This window comes from Salvelinus sp. IW2-2015, unplaced genomic scaffold (assembly GCF_002910315.2).
Source record: "Salvelinus sp. IW2-2015 unplaced genomic scaffold, ASM291031v2 Un_scaffold890, whole genome shotgun sequence".
NCBI lineage: Eukaryota > Metazoa > Chordata > Actinopteri > Salmoniformes > Salmonidae > Salvelinus > Salvelinus sp. IW2-2015.
In genome coordinates, this window is record NW_019942637.1 from 321147 (window position 1) to 345373 (window position 24227).

General features: G+C 42.7%; 1 protein-coding gene and 1 pseudogene across 1 annotated transcript; one reads left to right on the forward strand and one right to left on the reverse strand.

Moving 5' to 3' along the window:
- The window catches only part of LOC112069070 (guanine nucleotide-binding protein G(i) subunit alpha-3-like), a 76665-nt pseudogene extending 68925 nt beyond the window's left edge, over positions 1-7740 (forward strand).
- A 289-nt stretch (positions 7741-8029) lies between these two features.
- LOC112069075 (guanine nucleotide-binding protein G(t) subunit alpha-2-like) lies at positions 8030-23491 on the reverse strand. The gene is made up of 10 exons (XM_024136357.2): positions 23432-23491; positions 23126-23266; positions 14848-14890; positions 14511-14652; positions 14226-14386; positions 13693-13821; positions 12899-13028; positions 12078-12231; positions 9088-9293; positions 8030-8600 (listed from the first exon to the last, which is right to left on the reverse strand). The coding sequence occupies exons 2-9, from the start codon at positions 23235-23237 to the stop codon at positions 9106-9108; spliced, it is 1059 nt and encodes a 352-aa protein (XP_023992125.1). The 5' UTR covers positions 23238-23266; positions 23432-23491; the 3' UTR covers positions 8030-8600; positions 9088-9105.
- Positions 23492-24227: the final 736 nt, after the last annotated feature.

The window sequence follows — 24227 nt, forward strand, 5'->3', positions numbered from 1 at the left end:
CACACACACACACACACACACACACACACACACACACACACACTGACCAAATACACACACACACACACTGACCAAATACATGATGTCAAATATTCGGTGTGTGTTGTAGGTGCTCCTGATTTACATAGTAGTTTGTGTACTTTTTATTTTTTTTTAAGCCAAAGGCATTATTGTTTTTGTTAGCTATTTTGGGGTCATGCCATTAGCAACCTAAATAAAGCATATTTAGATAGCAACTGTTAGCTTTTTTCTGAACTTTGCTTTGGCTTGCATTTCTACTACCGATATAGGGGCGGCAGCTAGCCTAGTGGTTAGAGCGTTGGACTTGTAACCGAAAGGTTGCAAAGTCGAATCCCCGAACTGACGAGGTAAAAATCTGTTGTTCTGCCCCTGAACAAGGCAGTTAACCCACTGTTCCCCGGTAGGCTGTCATTGTAAATAAGAATTTGTTCTTAACTGACTTGCCTAGTTAAATAAAGGTTAAAAAAAATACAATACAGGTAACTGCCAAAATTAAGGAAACGGCAACATAGGGTGTTGGGTCATCACGAGCCAGAACAGCTTCAATGCACCTTGTCATAGATTCTACTAGTGTCTGGAACTCTATTGGAGGGGGCAACACCATTCTCCACGAGAAATTCCATCATTTGGTGTTTTGTTGATGGCGGTAGAAAACACTGTCTCAGGCACCGCTCCAGAATCTCCCATAAGTGTTCAATTGGGTTGAGCTCTGGTGACTGAGACAGCCATGGCATATGGTTTACATCGTTTTCATGCTCATCAAACCATTCAGTGATCACTCGTGCCCTGTGGATGTCATCCTATGGGGGCATAGCCATGGTAACCAAAATAGTGGCCCTAAGCATGATGGGATGTTAAAACCCTCTTAGGGCAAGGTGGGACGCTAGCGTCCAATCTGATCAACATTCGGTGAAATTGCAGAGCGCCAAATTCAAATTACAGAAATAGTAATAATAAACATTCATGAAAATACAAGTGTTATACATCGGTTAAAAGTGATGTGATTATCTGAGGCCAGCGCCCCGCTAACAAAAGCATACAAACATTTTACAACAAAGTAGAGGAGTCACGAAAGTCAGAAATAGCGATAAAATAAATCACTTACCTTTGAAGATCTTCAACTGGTTGCAATCACAAGGGTCCCAGCTACACAATAGATGGTTCGATAAAGTCCCTCTTTATATCCCAAAAACTCAGTTTTGTTGGCGCGTTTTGTTCAGTAATCCACTGGCTCAAAGGCGGTCAAAACATGCAGACGAATACATCCTAATAGTACCGGTAAAGTTCGTCAAAACATGTCAAACGATGTTTCTAATTAATCCTCAGGTGGTCTGGTTTGACCATGCATATAGGGGAAACACTGCTCTAATACTAACCAGACAGACCGGTTACGGAGTTTAGTACTTCTAATACTAGCCAGACAGACGATACAGAGTTTAATACCTCTAATACTAATCATAAAGACAGCCAGACAGACGATACAGAGTTAATGCCTCTAATACTAATCATAAAGACAGCCAGACAGACGATACAGAGTTTAATACCTCTAATACTAATCATAAAGACAGCCAGACAGACAGACGATACAGAGTTTAATGCCTCTAATACTAATCATAAAGACACAGACAGACGATACAGAGTTAATGCCTCTAATACTAATCATAAAGACGGACGGACGGACGATACAGACAGACGATACAGAGTTTAAAGCCTCTAATACTAACCAGATGTGGATATAACCCTTAGTCTCTGAATAATTGAATCCAACTCTATTAGATCACTTCAGAATAGGTGTTTTAAATATGTATGTATCAGTGTGATTTCTGAGGCTTGTCAGTTTGGATCAGCCAGACCCCTGTCTTACTCCTGATCCACTCTGACGAGTCCTCCTGTATTATAGGATTTAAGGAGACAAGGGAATGCACTGTAGAATGGTGGAGTAGGTTGATTAGTTAGGGAGATGTACTGAATGAGGTTTCTCCTCTGTATTAGTTGTAGAGTAGAAGTAAACGTTTAAATATATATATATATATATATATATATATATACACTGCTCAAAAAAATAAAGGGAACACTTAAACAACACAATGTAACTCCAAGTCAAATAACACTTCTGTGAAATCAAACCTGCTCCACTTAGGAAGCAACACTGATTGACAATACAATTTCACATGCTGTTGTGCAAATGGAATAGCACAAAGGTGGAAATTATAGTGCCAATTAGCCAAGACAAACCCCCAAATAAAGGAGTGATTCTGCCAGGTGGTGACCAACAGACCACTTCTCAGTTCTATGACTTACCTGGCTGATGTTTTGGTACACTTTTGAATGCTGGCGGTGCGCCACTCTAATGGTAGCACTGAGACGGAGTCTACAACCCACACAAGTGGCTCAGGTAGTGCAGCTCATCCAGGATGCACATCAATGCGAGCTGTGGCAAGAAGGTTTGCTGTGTCTGTCGAGGGTAGTGTCCAGAGACCATAAAGGCGGCCGCTACCAAAGGAAAGAAGGGAGGAGACAGGACCAGTACAAAATCGAGTGTAAATGACTCTCGGAGTGGGAGCGCAGTAGGAGGGGCAAACTATCCAGCAGTCAGGACCGCTTATATCTATGTTTGTTTAAAGAAAGTTACATTCCGTCTTTTTTGAGTGTTGGCGAGTAGCCAACTTTGCCAGATAGACAAGTTGCAATATATACCTCTAGCAGGCCACAATTTGCACTGCGATACAAGCATTCAAAGGACGTGGGGTCAGAACAGCAATAAAATAAGTTGGGGGGTTATAATCTCCATGTTAGGCGGTTGGTATTGAGGGCATTGCACCGTTTTCCTACTTCAGCGAATTGGGGGAGTTAAGAAATGTTGACTATTTTACAGGGCCCAACACCCGTGGTCTGAGCACGTTTGGCATTTCCACGAGAAACACAAGATTGGGGCAATTTTCGCACTGGCGCCCTGTGCTTTCACACTGATGAAAGTCAGGTTTATTCGACATGAGCAATAGTCACTACATTGTGTGACAGGAGCGTGACAGGAGATCTGGAGAGAGCCTGTGGAGAACGTTTGCGCTGCTGCAACACCTCCAGCATGACCGGTTTGGCGGTGGGGTCAGTCATGGTGTGGGGGTGGCTTTCTTTGGTGTGGGGCCGCACAGCCTCCATGTGCTCGTCAGAGGTAGCCTGACTGCCATTAGTACCGAGATGAGATCCCCAGAGCCTCTTGTGAGACACATATCGACACATGCACATTTGTGGCTGCTGAGGTCATTTTGCAGGGCTCTGGCAGTGCTCTCCTGCACAAAGGCGGAGGTAGCGGTCCTGCTGCTGGGTTGTTGCCCTCTACGGCCTCCTCCACGATCCACTGAGTACTTATGTCCTGTCTCCTGTTAGCGCTCTCCATGCTCTGGACACTACGCTGACGACACAGCAAACTTCCTTGCCCACAGCTGCATTGATGTGCCATCCTGGATGAGCTGCACTACCTGAGCCACTTTGTGTGGGTTGTAGCATCCTCGTCTCATCGACCACTAGAGTGAGAAGCAACCGCCAGCATTCAAAGTGACCAAACAAATCAGCCAGGAAGCATAGGAACTGAGAATGGTCTGTGGTCACCACCTCAGAATCACTCCTTTATTGGGGGTGTCTTGCTAATTGGCCTATAAAATTTCCACTTTTGTCTATTTCCCTTATGCACAAAGCAGCAAAAGTGAAATATAAATTCTTGTCAATCAGGAGAGGAATTTTCCGTTGTTGCTTTCCCTAAGTGGACACGCTTTGATTTCACAGAAGTGTGATTGACTTGGAGTTACATTGTGTTGTTTAAGTGTTCCCTTTATTTTTTAGAGCAGTGTATATATATATAATGCACAGAATTGATTGGTAACTATTGACATGTCTTTGGTTTTTTGTTTATGTTGATTTAGAGGTGGGGGTATTTTTGAAGTCTGTCCCTACCTCTTTTGTTCAGTTTCATGCCTATTGAACAAGAGTCTGGTTTGTCTTCGTAATGATTTCTCTGAAGCTAACATCATGGTGTCCCATTTCCTCACCAACGCTGCCTGGTGCCAGTACATATGAGGAGGGGGCAGCCTACATCTAGTGTACTACATGACCCATAATGCACTATTATTATTACAGGTGCCAGTACATATGAGGGGGTAGCCTACATCTAGTGTACTACATGACCCATAATGCTCTTGTTCTGATGTCTCCTCACCAACCCAAGTGCCAGAATATATGAGGAGGCTGCAGCCTATATCTAATGTACTACAGTACCCATAATGCATTATTATTATTGTTATTATTATTACAGGTGCCAGTACATATGAGGAGGCAGCAACCTATATCTAGTGTACTACAGTACCCATAATGCATTATTATTGTTGTTGTTATTATCTTTACAGGAGCCAGTACATATGAGGAGGCAGCAGCGTACATCCAGTGTCAGTTTGAGGATCTGAACAGGAGGAAGGGCACTAAAGAGATCTACACCCACTTCACCTGCGCCACCGACACCAAGAACGTCCAGTTCGTGTTCGACGCCGTCACAGACGTCATCATCAAGATCAACCTCAAGGAGTGTGGACTCTACTGAGGTGACGGGGATCTTCAGGTCAGTACCAAATCAACCCTTACCCCCTAGCACCTACCCCCTCCTGTAGATCAACCTCAAGGAGTGTGGACTCTACTGAGGTGACGGGGATCTTCAGGTCAGTGACCTTTGATATTTGTAGTTACTGAATCCCTGTAAAAAATATCCTAGACTTGGTATTGGTTAAAGGTGCAGATCCTAGACCTGATATTCAAATAAAATAAAATCAAACTTTATTTGTCACATGCGCCGAATACAACAAGTGTAGACCTTACCGTGAAATGCCTCCTTACAAGCCCTTAACCAACAGTACAGTTCAAGAAGAGTTCAGAAAATATTTGCCAAATAAACTAAAGTAAAAAGTAACATAACATTAACGAGGCTATATACAGGGGGTACTGGTTCCCGAATCAGTGTGCGGGGGTACAGGTTAGTTGATGTTAAAGCTGTTGGTCCTAGACCTGGTATTGGCTGAAGGTGCAGGTCTTAGACCTGGTATTGGTTGAAGGTGTACAGATGTTTATTTATAAACCCTCTTAGGCCTCACTCCCCCTATCTGAGATATCTTAGGCCTCACTCCCCCCTATCTGAGATATCAACCGCAGCCCTCATCCTCCACATACAACACCCGTTCTGCCAGTCACATTCTGTTAAAAGTCCCCAAAGCACACACATCCCTGGGTCGCTCGTCTTTTCAGTTTGCTGCAGCTGGCGACTGGAAAGAGCTGCAACAAACACTCAACACTGTACAGTTTTATCTCAATCTCTTCATTCAAAGACTCAATCATGGACACTCTTACTGACAGTCGTGGCTGTTTTGTGTGATTGTTGTTGTTGTCACTACCTTCTTGTCTTTTGTGCTGTTGTCTTTGCCCAATACTGTTTGTACCCTGTTTTGTGCTGCGACCATGTTGTGCTGCTACCATGTTGTTGTCATGTTGTGTTGCTAACATGTTGTTGTCATGTTGTGTTGCTAACTTACTGTGATGTTGCCTTAGATCTCTCTCTCTCTCTATGTAGTGTTGTCTCTCTTGCCGTGATGTGTGTTTTGTCCTATATTTGTATTTAATTTATTTTTAATCCCAGCCCCCGTCCCCGCAGGAGGCCTTTTGTTAGGCCGTCATTATAAATAAGAATTTGTTCTTAACTGAATTGCCTAGTTAAATACATAAAAGTCCTGGTATTGGTTGAAGGTGCACAGCTGGGATGCAGTCAGAGGTACGAGGCTTTGGCAGAGTTTTATAATGGTTTTTATAATGGTTCACTTTTTTATCCTGTCCTCTCTCTTCATCCTTTGTAGGTGTCTGGTGAGCCTCATGGGAGGGGATGATGACTTGGGATGTTTGCATTAGATGATCGTAGAAGATTCTAGAAAGTAGAACCGGAGACTTGAGACTGTTCGTTGCCGCGCTGCATGTAGCACCTGATGAATCCTGCATTTTGGGATTTGGTTCCTGTTTTTTTTTTTACCACTTATTTTTATCCGAGACGATTTTCCTCCATGTTCAACGCTCTGATACACACCGAGGAGCAGGACAGAACTGAACTGTGGATAAAACCTTCACTAGTGAAAGACTCACTGTGACTTCTATGGGAACTGCCAAGTTCGACTACAGACCACTTCTGTTTTTAGTTCCAAATAATGTATATGGAGTGAAGTGATGTTTTTATGACATTTAGTTGGTGATTAACCAACAAATCACACAGATAGAAAAATAATCCTTGGCTAGTTCCCAAATGGAAACCTAATTCTTTATGTAGTGCACTATTTTTGACTATCCCGTTTCTCCATTCCAGTGCTCACATCTATAGTTTGACACACTACTCTTATATATGAAAACAAAAAGGACCCGACCACCAAGCTGAATATCTCTCGTCGCACTATTTCACGATTCTTTTTTTTTTACATCTGTTGCATTCGTTCACTGAGTCATATGCCTCATTTAATTTTTCATTAAATTTATTTTTATTTTATAGCATGTTATTTGTATAAAGTAGTTGAAATAGTTTCTTTTTCATTTTTGGGATTTCTTTAGATTATCAGATTGCATTTATTTCTATCTATGAGTTTGGTTACTGGTCTGAAGTTGGCGTATGGATCAGGAATTCATGTGATAGATTTGACCTGCACCTACTCTAACTCTTCACGTTTTGAGATTTTAATCAGCCATCTTTTCATGAATTCAATAGTCTTGTGTAGACTTTAACATGAGGTTTCACTTAGGCTACAATCCTTATTTCTGATTCTTTAAACAAAAATACAAAAAATGTAGAAATGGACCACTTTGTATTGAACAGTATTTTTATATTTAGGACACTTGTTCACTACCGCACATTATTGTACATTTATTGATCATTGAATATTGATTATTGTCAAGTGAGATTAATAATTGTATCACAACACTTTATAAGACAATAATTATTGATTACCTGCATGAAAGAGATTTTTGGAATTCACAGCTTGATATTTTATGGCCTTGTTTTTTTTAATTCAAAGTGATTTTCAGTTAAAGAATGAACTGACCAAGGAACTAAATCAAGTGTGTAACAAAATGTCTTGTTACAGAGGGGGAAGCTACGCTCAGACCCCACTTGCAGAATGGAGTTTTCCTTATCCCATCTTGTTCTAATGGCAACTCTGCCTCCGAGGGCAGAAACAAATGTGATTTGGTTAAGTTTAGGCAAGAAATGAGACTCTAAGTATGTAATTCCACGTGATATAGGGTTATGGGTTGGGTTAAGTTTTTAAGTAAGAAATATGATTGGTTCGGAACCAAGGAGAACTCCACTGAGCGTTAATTCTGTCCAGAAAACGGTTGCCAAATAGCCACTAACTACTGTATCTGGGTTAGACTGTCACCACTTCCCGGACATTACTATACATTCCAGGGTCATATTCACCATTAGGCCCCCAAACAGAAGATAATACACTGAAACAAGGAGGGAATACCTGGAATTGTCCAATAAGACTTTAATAATAACGTTTTGCTACATTTTGAAACGGTGTGCACTAATGAATACGACCCTGGACACTGATCAGATGTAGTAACTACGTTATATTTCTGGTTCAGTTTGACTTTGTACAGATGTTGTTGTTTTTGATCTTAACACCATTAAATTATGGCACTAAAGCTCTCCGCTCATCTCCATATTTGTCTTTTGTATTTCACAATCCAGCCAATGGCAAAGCAGTGCTTGAAGTGGGCCGGTGCTATAATATCAGAACCTGTCATTTTCTACTACTTGAGTACTGGCACCTCCATAGAATATTTGCTCTAAAATATAATGAGTACCGGGATCCAAAATGTGTACCAGCACCTTTCTCATTCCACTTCAACCACTGTGGGAAAGTGTCCATGTGTTCATGTTCCCTACTATGTAATAATAGTATTGTGTAACCTTCAACGATCAGAAACCGAACAGGGAAGTATATGTATCTTTATTTTATGTGGTTACACATCACAAAAACAAAGATCCCTTCTTTCTCACAGTACTTCTGATGTCTTTCTTAAAATAAAGATTGGTCTATTATTTACAAYGTGTAAGCTTATTATTCTATTAAAATGGATTAAAATAGAATTTAGAAATATTGAMATTTCAGCTGTTTACTTTATAACTTTTTAACGTTAAAATGGAGACCACAGGAGACTACTGAAGGTAAGACAAAAACACTAGCTTCATTGATTTAAAGGTACATTCCACAATTTAAGTGCTGTCCCAATGCCTCACGCAAAGAAGAGCATATGGCCGGCCTGCTGCTGCCTTATGTAATTAGCCTTTTTTTTTCTTTTCTTTTTTTTACAAATGTTTTGATACTCTGTTTCAATCCAATGGCCTTGATGATGTTGATGTCGAGGAAGCGTCCGAGGAACCAGAGCTCTGAGGTGGTGACGGCAGATAAACAGTTGTCCACCAACTGTCCACCTCCTTCAGCACAGTGGCCAAATAAAACCAACGAGTTGGCGGATGGATGGATGGAAGGAAGGAAGTTCTGGAGAAGGGAAGAAAATTGGAATTTCAACTGTATACATGTTTTTACATTTATACGTAATCTTTCTGAGAATCTGTTGTGCCCATGTGAATGCTACTTATGTCATCGATCATGCCTGCAAATTCAGCTTGTTTTGGTCACCCAAATTGGAACAAAAGCCTACGCTATCACTCCAAGACTACAGTTTCAATGCCCATCCCTGCTCTAATGTAGCCGTGCCAAACGGTCTGAACCATAGAAACAAAAATGTACTAGAAGGGACGAAGCGCCTAAGACCATGGCAATATTAATGGTACGTCAAGACAATACAGTATGTCATCATGTGTTGTTTTAAGTGAATTACCGATAGTTTGGCCACAGCTGGCCCTTATTACAGTGTGTCAGTGGGGCGACAGGACTGATGTCGGTTCTCAGACAGGGACTTCCTGTTGGGCACTGAGGTGTGTGTGTGTGCGCATGCATCAGGCAGTAATATAGACGGTCATACCTTCAATCAGCAGCTGCCTCAGAACAGCCCGGCGTCTTTTAGATTGATTTTGATGACGTCTGTGATGGTGTCGAAGGCCTGGTTCACGTCCTGTGTGTCTACAGCGCAGGTGACGTGGGTATAGATGGGTTTCTCCGCCTGCTTCAAGTTCAGAGACTCAAACTGCATCTTCACGTGGTTACTGGCGTCTTCGTATGTATTTGGCCCTATTAGGGAGATAAGAGTATAGAGGTTGAAAAACTGACAGAGTAGTTACTGTCTCCTTTTTATGGGTCTGGCCCTACAGAGGGAATACGAGGGGTTTTAATACTTCATTCAGATACTTTTTCCATTCAAAGTGATTTTTTTTATCCTGCGGATTTCAGTTAAAGAATGAACTGACCAAGGAACTAAATCAAGTGTGTAACAAAATGTCTTGTGGGAAGCTACGCTTCAGACCCGCACTTCAGAATGGAGTTTTCCTTATCCCATCTTGTTTCTAATGCCTCGAGGGCAGAAACAAATGTGATTGGTTATGTTTAGGCAAGAAATTAGACACTAAGTATGTAATTCCACGTGATAAAGGGTTATGGGTTGGGTTAGGTTTAAGTAAGAAATATGATTGGTTCGGAACCAAGGAGAACTACAGTTGAAGTCAGAAGTTTACATACACTTAGGTTGGAGTCATTAAAACTTGTTTTTCAACCACTCCACAAATTTCTTGTTAACAAACTATAGTTTTCGCAAGTCGGTTAGGACATCTACTTTGTGCATAACAAGTAATTTTTCCAACAATTGTTTACAGACAGATTATTTCACTTATAATTCACTGCATCACAATTCCAGTGGGTCAGATGTTTAATACACTAATTTCACTGTAAACAGCTTGAAGCCATTCTGAAGTGGCTCGAATTGACATAATTTTGAGTTCAATTGGAGGTTGTACCTGTGGATGTATTTCAAGGCCTACCTTCAAACTCAGTGCCCTTTGCTGACATCATGGGAAAATCAAAAGAAATGAGCCAAGACTCAGAAAAAATTGTAGACCTCCACAAGTTTGGTTCATTCTTGGAGCAATTTCCAAACGCCTGAAGGTACCACGTTCATCTATTACAAACAATAGTACGCAAGTATAAACACCATGGGACCGCGCAGCCGTTATACCGCTCAGGAAGGAGACGCGTTCTGTCTCCTAAGAGTGGACGTACCTTGGGTCCTATATCGACATAACCTGAGTCCTATATCGACATAACCTGAAAGGCCGCTCAGCAAGGAAGAAGCCATTGCTCCAAAACCGCCATAAAAAGCCAGACTACGGTTTGCAACTGCACATGGGGACAAAGATCGTACTTTTTGGAGAAATGTCCTCGGTCTGATGAAACAAAAATAGAACTGTTTGGCCTAATGACCATCGTTATGTTTGGAGGAAAAAGGGGAGGCTTGCAAGCCGAAGAACACCATCCCAACCGTGAAGCACGGGGGTGCAGCATCATGTTGTGGGGTGCTTTGCTGCAGGGGGGACTGGTGCACTTCCCAAAATAGATGGCATCATGAGGGCAGGAAAATTATGTGGATATATTGAAGCAACATCTCAAGACATCAGTCAGGAAGTTAAGGCTTGGTCGCAAATGGGTCTCCCACATGGACAATGACCCCAAGCATACTTCCAAAGTTGTGGCAAAATGGCTTAAGGACAACAAAGTCAAGGTATTGGAGTGGCCATCACAAAGCCCTGACCTCAATCCTATAGAACATTTGTGGGCATAACTGAAAAGGCKTGTGTGAGCAAGGAGGCCTACAAACCTGACTCAGTTACACCAGCTCTGTCAGGAGGAATGGGCCAAAATGAAACAGCTTGTGGAAGGCTACCCGAAACGTTTACGTTAAACAATTTAAAAGCAATGCTACCAAATACTAATTGGTGTATGTAAACTTCTGACCCACTGGGAATGTGATGAAAGAAATAACAGCTGAAATAAATCATTTTCTCTACTATTATTCTGACATTTCACATTCTTAAAATAAAGTGGTGATCCTAGCTGACCTAAAACAGGTAATTTTTACTAGGATTACATGTCAGGAATTGTGAAACTGAAAATATATTTGTCTAAGGTGTATGTAAACTTCCGACTTCAACTGTATCTTGCTATCTTCTGTATTCCACCCCTACCTTGTCACAGCACAACTGATTGGCTCAAACGCATAAATAAGGAAATAAATTCCACAAGTTAACATTTAACAAGGCTCACCTGTTAATTGAAACGCATTCCAGGTGACTACCTCATGAAGCAGGTTGAGAGAATGCCAAGAGTGTGCAAAGCTGTCATCAAGGCAAAGGGTGGCTACTTTGAAGAATCTCAAATATAAAATATATTTTGATTTGTTTAATACTTTTTACACATATGTGTTATTTAATAGTGTTGATGTCGTCACTATTATTATACAATGTAGAAAATATTAAAAAGAAAGAAAAACCCTTGAATGAGTAGGTGTATCTAAACTTTTGGCTGGTACTGTAGGTTACTGACTGGTACTGTAGGTTACTGACTGGTACTGTAGGTCACTGACTGGTACTGTAGGTCACTGACTGGTACTGTAGGTTACTGACTGGTACTGTAGGTCACTGACTGGTACTGTAGGTTACTTACTGGCAGGTACTGTAGGTTACTTACTGGTACTGTAGGTCACTGACTGGTACTGTAGGTCACTGACTGGTACTGTAGGTTACTTACGTTCTCGTGTTCTTCTTATTTCTGTTTCTCGTTTGTTTTTGTTCTACTTGACTTGTTTATGAATATTTATGTACTACTGATATTGATAGCTACATTGTTGGTAAAAGCAGGCAAGAAAGGCATTTCACTGTACTTGTGCATGTGACAACTTGAAACTTATCAGTGAGATATTTACGATGTATTCATTCATTCGTCGCATGGTAAATAAACTTCAAACTAAAGGCCAAAAACTCAGGGAAAACAACGTTTTGCCATTTGGGGACTCAGAGTAGGACTCACCATCGTAGTCGGGGAAGCAGACATTGAGGTGGACATGCTTGATTTTCTCTTGGAAGACGTCCTTCTTGTTGAGGAAGAGCACGTGGGTGGTGTCCTCGAAGAACCTGTGGTTGCAGATACTGTTGAATAGGTGGAGAGACTCGTGCATGCGGTTCTGAAAACAGGAGAGGAGGGTATAGGAATGATGTATCATTATCTTCATCATCATGATCATCGTTGGTCTACAAAACCGTCAACAACCTCAGCTGGCTGCGGTCACTAGCCGGTGAGGTTTGGTTGATTCATATCAGCATCTCCTGTGGTGTGGTTGAATCATATCAGTATCTCCTGTGGTGTGGTTGATTCATATCAGCATCTCCTGTGGTGTGGTTGATTCATATCAGTATCTCCTGTGGTGTGGTTGATACATATCAGCATCTCCTGTGGTGTGGTTGATTCATATCAGCATCTCCTGTGGTGTGGTTGATTCATATCAGCATCTCCTGTGGTGTGGTTGATTCATATCCAGCATCTCCTTTGGTGTGGTTGATTCATATCAGCATCTCCTGTGGTGTGGTTGAATCATATCAGCATCTCCTGTGGTGTGGTTGAATCATATCAGCATCTCCTGTGGTGTGGTTTGATTTGAATCATATCAGCATCTCCTGTGGTGTGGTTGATTCATATCAGCATCTCCTGTGGTGTGGTTGATTCATATCAGCATCTCCTGTGGTGTGGTTGATTCCTATCAGCATCTCAACTGTCCCCAGGGAGGTAGAGTCTCCTGTAGTTTAACTTTGATGTGTGTGTGTGTGTGTGTGTGTGTGTGTGTGTGTGATCACCATTTCCTCGTCCTCCAGCAGCACCAGGTCATACGCGCTGAGGGAACTACAGAACAGGACGCAATGGACGCCCTGGAAACAGTGGATCCACTTCTTCCTTTCTTCTCTTCTGCCGCTCATGTCAAACATCCTGTCCGTCAGAGAGACACAACGATCAATCAATCAATTGACCAAATCAATCCGTTATAAAGCCCTTTTTTTTTTTTTTTACAGGAGAGGAGCGTTCAGCAACTACAGTACTTAATCAGTATGAGTGTGCGTTACGAAAATATCACAGCTTCTCCAGTGTGTACTTAGTTGGTGTATATGGTGAGAGCGTGGCACTTGCCAAGGTTGGTGGTTCAATTCTAGCAGCGATCACATACATAATACAAAAAAATATACTTCACGCTCTATAAGTTGCCGGTGTAACGGAGGTGATTTGAAATCACACTCTCATTAAGACATAGCTCTTACTGGCTGCGTTTACACAGGCMGCCCAATTCTGATCTTTTGCCGAGTTATTGGCAATGGCAAAAGAGCTTATGTGATTGGTCAAAAGACCAATTGGTGAGAGAAAAAAAAGAGATCAGAATTGGGCTGTCTGTGTAAACACAGCCGTAGACTTGTAAACCCAAATGCTGCTCTCAGATCACAAGGATTTTCTTTAACGGTTAAGACGTTGGGTTGTTGTGCAAGAGGCCTGTGGTTCGATCGCACCAGTTTACACTACCTAACTTGAATTCTACCTCTTTGCAGGTGTACTATAATGCACTGTGACAAGGCAGTCCGGTAGTTAGCTACTGTAGCACCACCTGATTTGGATGTCTTTRCAGATGAACCTCTCCTCGTTAACCCCGCCGGTCGTGATCCTGCACCGTAGGATGTCTTGGTCATTGGGGGTCAAGTCAGCCACGGTGATGCGGTCAAGGTCACTGAGGAAGCTGTGGGAGAATGGCACAATCAATCAATCCAAGGATCAGACCACTAAGGTAGGCTGTAAGTGTCAGAGCTGTTTTGTATTCATCAACCGTCTCCAAGTAGAAGTGCTGATCTAGGATCAGATATAGCTTTTTAGATCATAATGAATAAGATGACATGGACAAAGGGGGGACCTGATCCTAGATCAGCACCCTCCTGAGATGCTTCATGGATACAGATCCTAGATCAGCACTCTGAGACGCTTCATGGATACAGATCCTAGATCAGCAGCCTCCTGAGACGCTTCATGGATACAGATCCTAGATCAGCACTCTGAGACGCTTCATGGATACAGATCCTAGATCAGCACTCTGAAACGCTAGTGAATACGGGTCCTGAGTAATAACGGCAGACCGATTTAACTCACTAGTGAGCGGAGTCGAGGAGCTGGTAGCCTTCAGCTGCTCTCTCAAAGCACTCCTGGACGCCAGGGTCCAGCCACAGCTTCTTGATGCACTCAGCCAGCTCAGGAGGCATGGTGCCCTCTTCAGTGGAGTTGGAAAGGTTCTCCAGCGTCTTGCCCTCATCCTGGCCACACAGAGAACAACACATCTATGTCAGTATAGTTTCTGGTATAACAGGTCCATACCGTGTAGTATAATATACTGTAGTATGGTATAGTACACACACGCACACAGCTTGCAGTACCCACCTCTGCGGCTGGTGATCCGTACTTGATCTCCAGGATGCTCATGCCTCTGACGATGGACAAAGCTGACTGCAGGATGTTACCAAAGATCACCCCTCTGTACATCACCTTCTCCTCCTCATTAAAACCACCCTGGTGGAGGATTCTGTGGAGGAGAGAAGAAGAAGAAGAAGAAGGGGGTTGGTGTTGCTCACTTATCCAAACTCCACCTAGTGGTATATTTGTAACACTGCGGCTCACTTTCTCTCAGCTGCCCCTAGTGGTATATATTTGACACTGCGGCTCATTTCTCTCAGCTGCCCGACATTSAGTGAGAGGCTTCAGTTTTAAATTAACTCACTTCATTTGTTTTACGATGGTGCTTTTCCCCGACTCCTCAGCACCTGAAAGAAAACAAAAATACACCATTTATTGACAGTTAAATGTCATCCATTTAAACGTTTTCGTTACATGGCTTTCATCTGTGACACAGACAGAAAATGTAATGTATCAGAAGAAAAGTATGACCTGCTTGTGGCAAAACAAAAGCCTTGTCATTACATATCTGTTGACCTTTATCAGTCACATAATTTGTAACATAATTACAGTTAAGTAGAAGTCCCTCAGGCCAAGAATACTCTTGGACCTTGTGGCTAGAGAAAACATATGGCACTTCCCAAACGGCACCCTATTCCCTATACAGTGCACTACTGAAACATAACAAACACCACTTACTAATGTGACCCAGTTAGATTATGAGGAAGAGTGACAATATAGAGCAAGAGGACAGTCTGTGAGGAGATCACTGACGTCTCTGGGCCTCACTGACGTCTCTGGGCCTCACTGACGTCTCTGGGCCTCACTGAGTATCAGACTATTCAGGACAAAGGACTTGAAGTCACTTAAAATCTTTATTCAAAACTTGTATTTGAAAACCTTTAAAACCAAAATACTATGGCACCGACCCCAACCTGTAACCTGGGCCGGTGCGGTACGGGTCAAATAGCACCCTATTCCCTATATAGTGCAGTACGGGTTAAATAGCACCCTATTCCCTATATAGTGCGGTACGGGTCAAATAGCACCCTATTCCCTATATAGTGCAGTACGGGTTAAATAGCACCCTATTCGGCCTCCCGGGTGGCGCAGTGGTCTAGGGCACTGCATCGCAGCGCTAGCTGTGCCACCAGAGACTCTGGGTTCGCGCCCAGGCTCTGTCGCAGCCGGCCACGACCGGGAGGTCTAGCGTCGTCCGGGTTAGGGAGGGTTTGGCAGGTTAGGGATATCCTTGTCTCATCGCGCACCAGCGACTCCTGTGGCGGGCCGGGCGGCAGTGCGCGCTAACCGAGGTGGGCAGGTGCACAGTGGTTTCCTCCAACACATTGGTGCGGCTGGCTTCCGGGTTGGAGGCGGCGCTGTGTTAAGAAGCAGTGCGGTTTTGGTTGGGTTTGTTTCGCGGAGGACGCATGGCTTTCGACCTTTGTCTCCTCCGAGCCGTACGGGAGTTTGTAGCGATGAGACAAGATAGTAATTACTAACAATTGGAAACCACAAAATTGGGGAGAAAAGGGGGTAAAAAAAAAAAAAAAAAAAGAAATAGCACCCTATCTCTATATAGTCCAGTACGGCTCAAAATAGCACCCTATATCTCTATATAGTCCAGTACGGCTCAAAATGCACCCTTATTCTCTATATAGTCCAGTACGGCTCAAATAGCACCCTATTCTCTATATAGTCGCAGTACCGGCTCAAATAGCACCCTATTCTCTATATACGTCCAGTACGGCTCAAATAGCACGCTATTCTCTATATAGTCCAGTACGGCTCAAATAGCACCCTATTCTCTATATAGTCCAGTACGGCTCAAATAGGCACCCTATTCTCTATATAGTCCAGTACGGCTCAAATAGCACCCTATTCTCTATATAGTCCAGTACGGCTCAAAATAGCACCCTATTCTCTAATTAGTCCAGTAGGCTCAAATAGCACCCTATTCTCTATATAGTCCAGTACGGCTCAAAATAGCACCCTATTCTCTATATAGTCCAGTACGGCTCAAATAGCACCCTTTGACTAGCCTAATAGGGTGGCCATTTGGGATGCACAATAATGGAAAGATGCTACTTAGAGAGGACCAAGCCAGTCAGTATATACTGTCATCCTGTAACCAGGCCAGTCCAGTATATACTGTTCATCCTGTAACCAGGCCAGTCAGTATATAATGTCATCCTGTAACCAGGCCAGTCAGTATATTACTGTCATCCTGTAACCAGGAGTCAGTATATAATTTATCCTGTAAGGCCAGTCCAGTATATACTGTCATCCTGTAACCAGGCCAGTCAGTATTACTGTCATCCTGTAACCAGGCCAGTCAGTATATACTGTTCTTCCTGTAACCAGGCAAGGCCAGTCAGTATATACTGTCATCCTGTAACCAGGCCAGTTCAGTATATACTGTCCATCCTGTAACCAGGCCAGTCAGTATATACTGTCATCCTGTAACCAGGCCAGTCAGTATATACTGTCATCCTGTAACCAGGCCAGTCAGTCTATACTGTCTTCCTGTAACCAGGCAAGGCCAGTCAGTATATACTGTCATCGCTGTAACCAGGGCCAGTCAGTATATAATGTCATCCTGTAACCAGGCCAGTCTGTATATAATGTATCTGTAACCAGGCCAGTCTGTATATACTGTCATCCGTAACCAGGCCAGTCTGTTATATAATGTCATCCTGTAACAAGGCCAGTCAGTATATAATGTCATCCTGTAACCAGGCCAATCAGTATGTAATATCATCCTGTAACTAGGCCAGTCAGTATATAATGGTCATCCTGTAACCAGGCCAGTCAGTATATAATGTCATCCTGTAACCAGGCCAGTCTGTATATAATGTAATCCTGTAACCAGGCCAGTCAGTATATAATGTCATCCTGTAACCAGGCCAGTCTGTATATACTGTCATCCTGTAGCCAAGGCCAGTCAGTATATAATGTCATCGCTGTAACCAGGCCAGTCAGTATATAATGTCATCCTGTAACCAGGCCAGTCAGTAATATAATGTCATCCTGTAACCAGGCCAGTCAGTATATAATGTCATCCTGTTAACACAGGGCCAGTCAGTATATAATGTCATCCTGTAACCAGGCCAGTCAGTATTATGTCACTGTAACAGGCAGTCTGTATATAATGTCATCCTGTAACCGGCCAGTCAGTATATACTGGTCATCTGTAACCAGGCCAGTCAGTAATATACTGTCATCCTGTAACCAGGCCAGTCAGTATACGAATGTCATCTGTAACCAGGCCAGTCTGTATATAATGTCATCCTGTAACTAGGCAGTCTGTATATACTGTCATCCTGTAACCAGGCCAGTCTGTATATACGTCATCCTGTAACCAGGCCAATCAGTATGTAATGTCATCTGTAACCAGGCCAGTCAGTATATAATGTCATCCTGTAACCAGGCCAGTCCAGTATATAATTGTCATCCTGTAACAGGCCAGTCTGTATATAATGTAAATCCTGTAACCAGGCCAGTCAGTATATAATGTCATCCTGTAACCAGGCCCAGTCTGTATATACTGTCATCCTGTAACCAGGCCAGTCAGTAATTAATGTCATCCTGTAACCAGGCAGTCAGTATATAATGTCATCCTGTAACCAGGCCAGTCAGTATATAATGTCATCTCTGTAACCAGGCCAGTTCAGTATATAATGTCATCCTGTAACCAGGGCCAGTCAGTATAATAATGTCATCCTGTAACCAGGCCAGTCAGTATATAATGTCATCCTGTAACCGGCCCAGCTGTAATATAATGTCATCGCTGTAACCAGGCCAGTCAGTCTATACTGGCATCCTGTAACAGGCCAGTCAGTATATACTGTCATCCCTGTAACCAGGCCAGTCAGTATAACTGTCATCACTGTAACCAGGCCAGTCTGTATATAATGTCATCCTGTAACCAGGCAGTCAGTATATACTGTCATCCTGTAACCAGGCCAGTCAGTATATAATGTCATCCTGTAACCGTGCCAGTCAGTAATATAATGTTCTGTAACCAGGCCAGTCAGTATATAATGTCATCCTGTAACCAGGCCAGTCAGTAATATAGATGTCATCCTGTAACCAGGCCAGTCAGTATATAATGTTATCCTGTAACCAGGCAGGCCAGTCAGTATATAAGTCTCTGCTCATTTAGCTCTAGCCTGGTTCAAATCTGTTGGTGCTGTCTTGGCCAACTCTTTGGTGGCATGTTCAATTTACATAGATAGGAGTTTGCTATAACAGCTGGCATATTCAACTCAAACAATCTCAGCTTGTTTAGTAGTTAAATGGGTAATTGTAGTAAAGTTGATTAGATTATTCAACAACACAGTAGTTATAAAGACCATAGACAGACAGACATCCAACTAGATGCCCTCTTATGGAGAGTGTTCTCCATTTAATCTACTCTAATTGGTTGAGCCCTGCGCCCATCATAGCCACAGACGGCACCCATTGGCTCAGTGCCCTTCCAGATTAAGGTTGGCCTCCCTCCTCTTCACGTACCCCTTGCTGAGTGTTATGGATGGGCTTCATGTCTCCTGTGTCTTAACACAGCAAGCATTATGTAACCTGGTCCTGGGTCTTAACACATCAAGCATTATGTAACCTGGTCCTGTGTCTTAACACAGCAAGCATTATGTAAGGTCCTGTGTCTTAACACATCAAGCATTATGTCAACCTGGTCCTGTGTCTTAACACGAAGCATTATGTAACCTGGTCCTGTGTCTTTAACACAGCAAGCATTATGTTAACCTGGTCCTGTGTCTTAACACATCAAGCATTATGTACACCTGGTCTGTGTCTTAAACAGCAGATTCGCATTATGTAACCTGGTCCTGTTGTCTTACAGCATCAAGCATTATGTAACCTGGTCCTTGTTGTCTTAACACAAAAGCATTATGTACCTTGTCCTGTGTCTTAACAACCGCAAGCATTATTTAACCTGGTCTGTGTCCTAACACAACAAGCATTATGTTAACCTGGTCCTGTGTCTTAACACACAAGCATTTGTAAAGCCTGGTCCTGTGCTTACACACAGCAAGCATTATTTAAATGGTCCTGTGTCTTAACACAGCAAAGCCATTATGTAAAAAGGTCCTGTGTCTTAAAACATCAAGCATTATGTAACCTGGAAAACAGGTTTCATCTTACCACTTTGGGTAATCAAGACAAGAGCTAAAGTAACAGAAGTCGTTCACTGAACCCACGCTTGCCTGCTCAGCCACCTGACCTTAAAACCGTGTGTTTGCTCACCATCCCCACCCTGTGGTTATCAGAGAGGATAACACAGGATTCGAACTCCCGGTCAGTCGGTCCCAATAACATGGTGTGCTAAGAACACAACAATATTTGATACGTACCACTAGTAGGAGTGAGCAACATGTGTGAGAACACTGTGTGGAGAATCACTTGTGTGTAGAACACTGAGTGAGAACACTGAGTGAAGAACATGCTGAGAACTGTAGAACACTGTGTGAGAACACTGATGAAAATGGAGTTAAACCTGTGTAGTGGAGAACACTGAGTGAGAACACTGTGGTGAAGAACACTGTGTGAAATGAGAAACACGGGAGCCTGTGTGAGATAACACTGTGTGAGAACACTGTTAGAACACTGAGTAGAACACTGTGTGAGAACATACTGTGGTGAGAAACTGAGTGAGAAACACTGAGTGAGAACACACTGTGTGAGAACACTGAGTGAGAACACGTGTGGAAGAACACTGTGTGAGAACACTGTGTGAGAACACTGAGTGTAGCACACTGTGCTGAGAAACACTGAGTGGAAGAACACGGACACACTTTCCAGTCACGTTCAAGTGGAATGTGGAACCAGGCAAATCAGAAGTACAGCTCCAGTTGACTCAGTCGTGTGAAAAGGTAACAAGATGATTCAAACAAGTTTGTGGAAGACCTCGGCGTTAGCTATTGTGGCCTTGGTTAGCGCTTAAATGGAAAATAATCTGTCTATTCCAGTATCTGGGATATATACCAGACCTGTTTTACCGAGACCTGTAAAAAAATAAACGTTAAGTCGAGCAGCACAGTACAGTTTGACATTGGGGGTCGGCACGGTAGTGTGAAAGGGTGAATGCTGTCAGAGGAGGGAATGGGTACACATTACTTGACTGCATCTGGAGTCTGAATTAAACCCATCAGTGTAAATCGGCTTGGCACCTCATCGGCAGGGTTCCAATGATTCACTTGGACCTTTAGTAGTGATTATTTAACCACCTCAATGTGTCCTGCCTTTCCCCTGGAATGGACTCACTGGGAGGGAAGCAATGAAACTCAGGGAGCAATGGACCTCAGGGAGCATGGAACTCAGGGAGCAATGGACCTCAGGGAGCAATGGAGACTCAGGGAACAATGGAACTCAGGGAACAATGGAACTCAGGGAACAATGGACCTCAGGGAACAATGGAACTCAGGGAGCAATGGACCTCAGGGAGCAATGGAACTCAGGGAACAATGGAACTCAGGAACAATGGCCTCAGGGAGCAATGGACCTCAGGGGCAATGGAACTCAGGGAACAATGGAACTCAGGGAACAATGGAACTCAGGGAACAATGGACCTCAGGGAACAATGGAACTCAGGGAGCAATGGACTCAGGGCAATGGACCCGGGAGCAAGGAACTCGAACAATGGACCTCAGGGAAGCAATGGAACTCAGGGAACAATGGAACTCAGGGAACCATGGAACTCAGGGAGCAATGGACCTCAGGGAACAATGGAACTCAGGGAACAATGGAATAGGGAGCAATGGACCTCAGGGAGCAATGGAAACTCAGGGAACAATGGAACTCAGGGACAATGGAACTCAGGGAACAATGGAACTCAGGGAGCAATGGAACTCAGGGAGCAATGGACCTCAGGGAACAATGGAACTCAATGTACCTCAAGGTCTGATCTGTACTTTAACAAACCACAAAATCTCTTCCTTTTCTAGGTTGTCACATATAGCTGAAACATTCTGAGAGAAAGAATATTATGCCTTGATCTGTGTGTATTGGTTCTTAACTGTCAATGTTCAGACCAAGTGCATATTCAATTCACAGACAGACTCAGTACTCAGGGCCTGTTTCAATCAGATCCGTTTCTGCCGACATCCACATAGCGGTTGTTTTGATGGTGTCGGAGGTGGAACTGAGCTGTCAAATCCACAAGCAGCTCCGTTGTGGTAATAATGAGGATTTGTTTACATAGCAGGTTAGGATAATTAATGTGGCAGGTTAGGATAATTAATGTAGCATAGAGACCATAGAGTATGATATCATTTGATGGAATATATTCAACACCAGAACGATTAAATGTGAAAATTACAGATGTTATCTCAATTTCATTTTAAATATTTTTTGTCCTATCCTGAGGCCAGGTTTTCAGAGGGACCAATCATGTCGTATTAAATGATGCCCTCTTTTCCAATGCGGTCCCTCCTTGCTTCTGGATGGCAGATTAATACAAACCTCAACCAGTGGTTTAAAGTACTTTAAGTAAAAATACTTTAAAGTACAACATAAGGCGTTTTTTGGTTACCTGTACTTTACATTACTATTTATATTTTAGAAAAATTTTACTCCACTACATTCCTAAAGAAAATAATGTACTTTTTACTCTATACATTTTCCCTGACACCCAAAAGTACTCATTACATGTTTAATGCTTAGCAGGACAGGAAATTGGTACAATTGACGCACTTATCAAGAGAACCACCCTGGTCATCCCTACTGCCTCTGATCTGGAGGATTCACTAAACAGAGAACATCCGTGGTCATCCCTACTGCCTCTGATCTGGTGGACTCACTAAACAGAGAACATCCCTGGTCATCCCTACTGCCTCTGATCTGGTGGACTCACTAACAGGGGAACATCCCTGGTCATCCCTACTGCCTCTGATCTGGTGGACTCACTAAACAGAGAACATCCCTGGTCATCCCTACTGCCTCTGATCTGGTGGACTCACTAAACAGAGAACATCCCTGATCATCCCTATTTCCTCTGATCTGGTGGACTCACTAAACACAAATGCTTTCTTTGTAAATGATGTCTTAGTGTTGGAGTGTGCCCCTGGCTAGCTGTAAATAAAAATAAATAAACGATGCCATCTGGATTGCTTAATATAAGTCATAAGTAATTTGAAATGATTTATACTTTTACTTTTGATACTTAAGTATATTTTAGCGATTACATTTACTTTTGATATTTAAAACCAAATAATTTTAGACTTTTATTCAAGTAGTATTTTACTGGGTGACTTTCACTTTTACTTTAGTAATTTTCTATTAAGGTATCTTTACTTTTATTAATCAAGTATGACGATTGGGTACTTTTTCCACCACTGACCTCAACCAAATCTCTGACATCACATCATATGTCACAAAAAATATCCTGTTTGTGATTCCATGGTATTTAGCTGAAATATTGCCTTTCAGTTCCTGTATGAAGAGGAAACCAAATCTAATGGGGGATTCCAACGTTTTAGCCATTGGGCCAAAAGTACCTTACAAGTTTCGGACAGGGCTASCTCATCACAAGAGCATATTTCCGAMGTATCTCTGATACATTCACACCAATGGGTTGATTCACTTACCCAGCATCAGCACTTTAACTGCCTTGGACTCAGCCAGCTCCTTCTTCAGCTCCTTGGCGTCTATCCCCTCCTCTCCCTCCATCTCCAGATCCTCAGGCTCGTCCATCGACATCTTGGTGGTTAGTTGTCCTAGGTGCCTAGCTACACAGAAACAGGTTTGTAGTCACTAAACGTGTTACAACAACCCAAGAAAATCTCCTACAGGACGATTGATTGACAGGTCGTTGAGGTGATTGAAGACCCGTTAGATTATCAATAGATGTCCAGATAGAAAGACAATGAGTTGTTAGGTAGTAGGTAGACTACCGTTTAAGGGATACTAAGTCAAAGTGTCGCTCCTCTGCAGCTTCAGAGGCTAAATATCACCCAGGTAGTCTCTGTGGTTTAAAGCTCATGTCTTACAACATGGAAACACCAGAAGCCAAATCCTATTAACACAGCTAATGAGGAGTGAAAAGACCAACGCAGGCCCAGTTTGGCTCCACNCTCATGTCTTACAACATGGAAACACCAGAAGCCAAATCCTATTAACACAGCTAATGAGGAGTGAAAAGACCAACGCAGGCCCAGTTTGGCTCCACTAGGGTCAGCTGGGGATTTGGGATGGAGAGATGCTCTGACTGTTGATACATTGGAGCAAGGAAAGTAGTTGTTTACGTTTTCTGTAACTTGGACACCAGAGAATAGCTCTTCAGTGCTTTTGTTTAGGATTTCCTAATGGGGACTTGTACCTCCATTTGAGGACTTTAAAATGCATTATATATAGCCATTGAAACCTTGAAGAGTATAACTTAATACCTCATGAGCGTGTGTTGTTTAACTCCATTGATTGTTATCAATGTAATTGTAAACAAATACAGTAGCTTCAAAACATGGCTCATCTCCTGGATGGTCAGTCCCATGCATCCATAGATGTGTCCATGATTTTAAGAGGGGTTACATTTCTTCAATAAAAAATTGTCATGCTAAAACAGGAAAGGGCCTTCCCCAAACTGTTTCAACAAAGTTGGAAGCACAGAATCGTCTAGAATGTCATTGTATGTTGTAAAGTTAAGATATCCCTTCACTGGAACTAAGGGACCGAGCCTGAACCATGAAAAAC